The sequence below is a fragment of the Copidosoma floridanum genome, unplaced genomic scaffold (genome assembly GCF_036245765.1).
Source record: "Copidosoma floridanum isolate Cflo_tuat_1 unplaced genomic scaffold, Cflo_Japanese_pri ptg000001l, whole genome shotgun sequence".
NCBI classification, from domain to species: Eukaryota; Metazoa; Arthropoda; class Insecta; order Hymenoptera; family Encyrtidae; genus Copidosoma; species Copidosoma floridanum.
In genome coordinates, this window is record NW_028321878.1 from 19,912,840 (window position 1) to 19,920,574 (window position 7,735).

At 29.4% G+C, this 7,735-nt stretch overlaps 1 protein-coding gene across 1 annotated transcript in view; it reads right to left on the bottom strand.

The window, feature by feature from the left end:
* The window catches only part of LOC106642757 (5-oxoprolinase), a 47,673-nt gene extending 45,973 nt beyond the window's left edge, over positions 1-1,700 (bottom strand). The window contains exon 1 of the mRNA XM_014357615.2: positions 1,515-1,700. Coding sequence (XP_014213101.2) covers positions 1,515-1,563 — 49 coding nt within the window. The 5' untranslated portion in view covers positions 1,564-1,700. The remainder of the gene's footprint in view (positions 1-1,514) is intronic.
* Between the last annotated feature and the right edge of the window lie 6,035 nt (positions 1,701-7,735).

Genomic DNA, 7,735 nt, shown 5'->3' on the forward strand with positions numbered 1-7,735 from the left:
AATCAAACTTAAATGTGTTGTTTACAGTTTTAATCCACGGCTCAGGTTAAATTCATTACTATTGTGTTAAATCCTGCATGACTTTTTTAATACGAATACAAGAAGTGCATTCAAGTAAAAAATATCAGATTTTCTTGTAATACTAAGATTTTAATAAATACATGAATTTTACGAGGATTTTAGTCTTTTAGTAAAAGAAAAAGTTAAAATCAAATACAAACTCATAAAATTTCGAAAAAAATGTTTTCAAATTACAGTTTTAAGCTTTAAAATGTTTAGAGATAATTGTTTTGAAAATCACTACCATGATCAATCCTATTGTACGTCTATGTCTCTATAAATATGTTTTGCCAATGCATGTTAAGTCGTACTTTCAAATATATTATACCTCTGTGAAGTAAGTGAATGAAATCTTTTTTCCTGCTTATGTTTTCTATTTATCATGTTTTGTTAATTATGGTTGAAAGTCACATGCAAATTCAAAGGTGGGTAATCCCAATGAGTGTTTGTTACTAATATATACAGATTGTCTTTAATTTCATTGAACTGTATTTAATATTTTTTCTCGGTTGCTTATAAAACAATACAAATGTTAAGGTCCTTATCTTACATTGTCAACCGAATATAATTTTGAGGAGTGTGATAATTTGTGAACATTTAAAAACATCATAAAAAAATATAATTACCTATCTATAGACTTATCAAATACTATTTTGTGGCACGTTAGTTTGGTGCATTAAAAACTTGTATGTAAAAAACAAACTAAACAATATATCCGTTGAGTGCAAAAGTAGATGCGCAAAAAAGTGCTATACTACTACGTAGGATTAGGGGAACCTACAGTGGTAGCAGTGGTGGTTGAATGGCCTCGCTATTACGCTCATTAAACGTTCTTGCAAAATTTTCGTGGAACTCACACCATTTCTCATGAGATAACATATAAGTCTAGAAAATCACACATAGACGGACTTTTTGTGTAGTTAACATTTTTTTCTTATTAACCAAGTGAAACTATTTTTTTCCTTCGTAGTAAGTATTCATACATAGTTCTCAAAATAAATGCGCCATCTGTTGACAATGAGACAACGCAACGCTAAATTTTCATAGAAATTCAGGCCACTTTGGACCACTGGTCCTTCTATCACTTCTATCATCGTGGGGGAGCCCCTCCCTTCATACCTCCGTCTTGTACTTACCAACTTTCCCTTAAGTATATACACTTTGCTTTGGGAGTATAACTTAAGAAAAATTCGCTACATAGAAGCGCATACTCAATCCATTATCATAAACAATAGTTAACTCTTACTTTTGAACTATTATCTTAACCGCAATTTCAAGAAGATGTTTGTTATGCTTTGCTAAACGACAACTTTATCTTATTTTATTATTAAATCTCATTATTCAATTATGTGTGTAGAAAGTAGTATAAGGAAATCGTTTCTGGTTTATGTAATAACACTCTAAAAAACAACGTTTATATAATACAGTTTTATAAGTAATCGTTTGTAACTCACCAACTTTATGCAAGCTTGATTGTTCATTTAAATTATCTTCGAAAATCATTTTATTTGACTCACTACGTAATAAATGTGAAAGCACAAAAACAACACTAATTTATAAAAATGTAGATTATTTTAAATTTAATGTAAATTTTAAGAAAGCTGTCAGCTGACTCTTTCTTTTTAGATACAGTGTCTGTGTGTTGGGGTTCTCTTCAATTGATAAGCAATGTAGGTACTTGAGCATACTATATATTATGATGCAGATTGCAGATCAGTGTAATTGCAAAAAGATGAAAAAGTAATTCGATAAGTTCTGGTAAACGTCATCTCGAATTTTATCTGTTTTTAGTAGTACACCTTTGAATATTTTAATCTTGACTAATTTAATGCACAATTCATAGTCTTGTATTAAATTGATTTGCTTATTACTTTTGTATCAACAGAAAAATGGCGGGAAGTTTAAAATAATTAATACGTATTATTGTACAAAATACAAAAAATAAAGTTCACTTTATAGTAATTTTGTATACTTTTCAGTGAACCATTCATTAAATGTTGTATGTTCCTCTGTAGACACCTCATAAATATAATTGATCTTTTTGTATAAAATGTCTATTCAAAGGAAATTTAACATAATTTACAGTAACTATATGATAAAAGAACAAATACTTTTGTGATTTAGTTTTTTTTATACAAATTAAATTTTGTACATGAAGAATACTATCATATAAACAACGACTCGTAATCATATAGTAAACGACTCGTCACACTCACAATTTAAAATCCAAGCTTTCTTAGAATATTGCATATTATAAATCTTGACGTACAAGTTAAAAAGATATTTAATGGAAGTCAACAGAGTGAGATTACATTTTAATGGATCCAATCATTTCTATTAGTGCAAAATTAAAACATCATACTATGCTTCTTATGAAACTTCTGCCAAATTTTATCCCATCTAACATTGTTCTTAGTTAAAGATAATCATAATATACTTAGGCTTGATTGAACGTATATAATATTTAGACTCAACAATAACTTTCAACAAAATACATAACAAAGCTTACGTGGTGCTATTGTCGTTCATCACCAGCAGGTGATGAGTAAATAGAAGTCATCCATAGCAACGGTGCTTAGGGACAAAAGTACATGATAAATAGTCCTATTTATGAATAATCGCATTTTTTATACTACCTAAATCTTCAGAGTCACTGTTGCTATGAAAAATCATATGCTAAAATCAGCAATCGATAACATTTATACCTACCATGATTCGCATGACTTTCACGTATCAGGTTCTTCGTCACTACATAGATAGCGCTAGTTGTTATTTTAGTTACAACATACAAGGAGAATTGGCGATTATGTATACATTACCAAAATCAATAAATACAACTTAATAATAACATACAAGAATTTAAATAAAACTGTTTTTAATCTAAAAAATCTATTAATCTATTTTTTTATAGTTTATTATCTAAATAATCATATGATTAGTTCCTAACGCACTTTTAACAGTTGTATTGTAACTAGTAATTCATCATATTAAAAAAATCTTGTCACTTCGTTTGAACCGTAGCAAACAAAGAAACTCAAAAAATCTACTATTCATCCTGTACATTGTTTAATACATTTCATAATACACAAATATTTCAAAATCTTCAACATCGTAGCTGATTTCCTAAGCGTGTTGATATAAAAGTGTAATAATTTGACGATGAAATACTAAATATACATTTTTTAAATTATCCTGTTTAATTGCAAAGGGTACCTTGTAAAAATTATAGTACATATTGTTTCTCATACTTTAAGTCTAAAAATGAGCCAATGAATTGTTTTTTCAAAAATTTTACACCATAATTATGCATCTCTAATCAAATATTACGGTCAGTTTAAAAGCTTTTTATGATTGAGCAATATTAAATAAAAAAATTTACGTCTAAGGTTGTCAAAATATCGCTTTTTTAATGCAACTATCTCTGCAATAAGCATACAATCTTTCGTTTACAGTTTTTGAATTGGTTAGACGGTGTATTCGAATAAAAAGATGGCTTCAACAATTAACTGGAGGAAGTCAATGTCTTAGAATTTGTAGTTTTATTGAGTGGAGTTATGTTCATTCAAAAAATGATCTTTTGTGAACAATATGAAATCTTTATTTTCGTATAAAGTTAGATTTGTTTAAACAAAATTAGAAAACTAATTAGGCCTTTAGCCACTTAATGAATATTTTATGAACTAATTGGAACTAATGTTAGTGAATCAATATATGCTTGAGGTAATACTTTTGATACTTTAATTTCTTTTTACATATGCATAAAGTTTCGGACATGTATAAAATAAGACGTTAAAATAACTTGACCCTTTGAAGGGAATCCTTAGAGAAATGTATGTATACTTTAGTTTCTTCATGTTAAACATGAGAGTTTACAAAAAATCAGTTTTGCGGATAATGTATAAATGAAACGAAAACTGCAATTTTTATTACGAAGTAAATTACAAAAAATTAAATTTATTATATAAAGAACAGTATAAACACTTTAATTTATCGATTGAGTATTTTTGACCGAAAAAAAAAAGAAAGCTCAAAAAACATAATAAAATACACATTACATACTAATGCTTCTTTATTTGATCACTTCTGATAATTTTACTATTTAATTTTAATTTTTGAACGTTGTACACAATGATGTATCGTTTGGCTTAATAATTAATCATGCAGTGTTAATAAATTTTTGAAAATAATAATTTTGTCACCCTACTTCTTTAACGATGATTTTAATTACTATTCAAATTTTTCTAAGTACGTGAAGAAGCTTTGTGATCTTGGTCTCAGGCTAAGTAAATGAACATAGAATAAGCTACAAATTAATTCATACAGTATTATCAATTCAAGTAAATGAATTTAATTAAAGTGTACGAGTGTCCAAAGTTTTAGTATAATTTTCCATGCATCTTTAGGTAGAGTTATTCATTTGACTATTAAGAATCTGACAGTATTACCTTAGAGAAAAAACATAGGCGAAAATATTTGTATGAAGAAATAATGACTCTCTTGGTGATGCTATCAAAATCGTTTATTACTGTAAAGAACGTTTCGGTCCGTACAGTAAGCCACGTTACATCAGCAGGCCCTCATCAGGTACAACTTTATAGCCACGACAATAGCGACTATAGGTATCACGATAGATGGTAGATCGAAAAATACGTGAATTTTTTATACGTTCTTTAATACGTTCTTCACAGCAATAAACGATTTTGATAGCATCACCAAGAGAGTCATTATTTCTTCATAATAATTATCTGTTATTACGAGAGCCACTGACAAAGAAAATATTCATAGCAAAAGCAGATATGGCTGCTGATTTATAATTCTTTCCACAGCTATCAATCTTCATTTAAAACAGAAAGAAAAAAATTAAGATATTTTGATGACACTCACCTTACCGTCATCAATGCCAAAAATTCTTTAAACAAATTTAAGCGTAAGCTTAGACACTGTAGCTTAAATCATTGAGTATGTAAAAACAGAAATTTTATGTTTTCATGCATTCTACTTACCCAGTACAAACATTTATAAGCTTACATAATACTTTTGCGTTTTAGAACTAAGACAGTCATCACGTGATCCAGTAATTACTAAAAAATTTGATATCAAGATTAGTAGATGCTTTAATAAGTTAAACTAATTGAAAAACCTTTGTGGTTACCCCGAATCAAGTGGTATTTGTTACATATGTATGCAAAGAGAAAAGTTACATCCTAATATCATGAAAAAGCTAAGTACTAGTCATTTCCATAATTGCAGGATGTAACTTTTATTTTGTGGTGTGTTAAAGATTACCATAGACTTGAGGGTGATCGATTCCTCAAAATAACGAGTTAGCGGGTCTTCTCGTGGATCTACGCCAAATAAGCTGTAAAACCTATTGAAAAATTAACATTATCCAAGTGTCACAGTAGGTCAGGTAGGAAAATGTTATACCGAGTGCTCTTGAACAAATAATACTTCACTGTTTTTAAATTTATAACCCGAATAACTGTACTTTCTTATCCAAAAAAAATTTGACAAAACACTCCTTCTTATTGCTAGTAATGTTAATGAAAAACATAGCAAGCAGAGATGTCTTAAAAATTACCAGAAGGAGGAAATAAACGATCGTGATATTTAAAGGGGTAATAGCGACACAACCAACCTCAAGAGTGAGTTGGAGTTAAAAATTTATTCAGAATATTATTGCCCTTGTTACGTCATATTCAAAATATCACATTTTTATGAATGAATATAAATTACAGAAGAAATGAAATAATAATGGCTTAAAATGATATAGAACATTTTTTTAGCATGATACATATATACTATAAGTATTTCATTCAAATTTTGAATTACAATGTCTCTCCAATAAAGTATCTGGACCTATCCAACGTTTGATGTATTACGTTATTTTTTATTTCTAGCTCTTAATCGCATTAAATATTTTGAAGTGTAAAAATATTTTTCCGCCCTCGGGTGGAACGAAAAAACTTATTGCGAAAAAACTTGTACGCAACGCGTGCGGGACGATTTCCTGCACTCGTGTGATAGACTCGCACTCGTGGCCGGTGACGGTAACTCGTGCGAGTCAATCACGACTCATGCGGGAAATTGTCTTTTCCGCACTTGTTACGTAAATAACTATTCTTTATGTTTACAAAATATGGACAAAAAATTTTTAACGTATTCAAAAAAACTAAAATATTTCTGAAAAACACTTTTCTAATATTTCATGTATAATTTAAATAGTTATTTTTTATTTAATTATTATGAAATTCATTTAAAGTATTTCGTAATATATTTTTCTAGTAAAATAAAATTAATGTGTAACTACATTAAAAACAGTTTTGGATACATTTAAAAATAATATTTTCTATTCTTTCTTTAAAAATTTAGAAACAAGTTTTAAAATTGACTTATATCAACTTAGAATAGATGGCTCATTGTATATAATGTTAATATACTGTGTCACAGTATTAGATTGTTATGGGAAATTCAGTAAAAAAATAAGTCTTTAGCGTAAGAATAACGTTAGTCAGTATATCCACATAAGTTTCTTATTTGTTTGTTACTTTTTGAGAAGCCCTTTCTGAGAACTGTGCTCAATAGGATATGCAATGCTGAGCTACTATGAGTATTATATGTTATTGTCATTAGCATAGTGAAAAACTGCCTCGGATTTAATTGTGTTATCAACTACTTGCACAACAAAGGCAATCTTATCTTACATGACTTATTCCGAATCATCGAATCACAGTTAGAATACGCAATGAAAAACTAGATTCTCAGAGATGCGAGCCAAGTGAGTAAGGACCGAGACTCGAATCTGGTGAACAATATGTTACCAGGCACGCCGAACACCAGTAAAAAGTGTGTTTCTGCCTGTACCATGTAACCTTACAATTTTTATGTTCAGTGAAACACAAACAATCAAGCGTGTGTATGAAATAAATGTGTATGCACCTCGGCCATAAATTAAACTATCACCACTTGTTTGCTGTGCTGGCCTCGCTTTTGGCCCGTGGTAGGTATTATGATTTTTCGTGCTCCAGCAGCTGAAAAGTGAATATTCCCGTCTGCGTAGAGGTAAACAATTTTCTTTTTCTAGGTCACAAGTATGAAAAATATTTTTCTATAAGCATTGAAGGAGATTTGTTATCAGAAGGAAATGTGCCACTTTAGCCCCAAAAATTATGTATAAAATGAAGTAGTTTTATTGTGGTCTCTTGACTAGTTTTCAAAGCTATATTCAGAAATATATTTTCATTATGAATGAGATGTCTACTTCGCTGTTTAAATAAATAATGTGAGTTTTACGTATACTTCAGTTTGAATTGACTCACCCACCAGAGCTTAGACTAGCATGCTAGCAGTCTCTAGACTGCATGAAAAAACACCTAACAAATGTTTTGCACTATCTTAAGCTTTAAAAACGTTATGACAAAGAACATGGTCTTCAAAATTTTTCAAAACTTGCGTTTTCGCTTAGGTATGTAGCTCATTGAGACTATTTGCTTGGTTAAAAGCTTATACAAAAGCTTTAAAAAAGGGCTACCAAACAAATATATGATGTAACAATAAGCTTTCATTATCTAATTTAGTCTCAAAATATAGAAAGTAAAAATACCACTGCCAGAACCAACAATCGTGGAATACGTTTAAAACTTAAGATGATGAAAAAAAGGCAACTAAACATTTC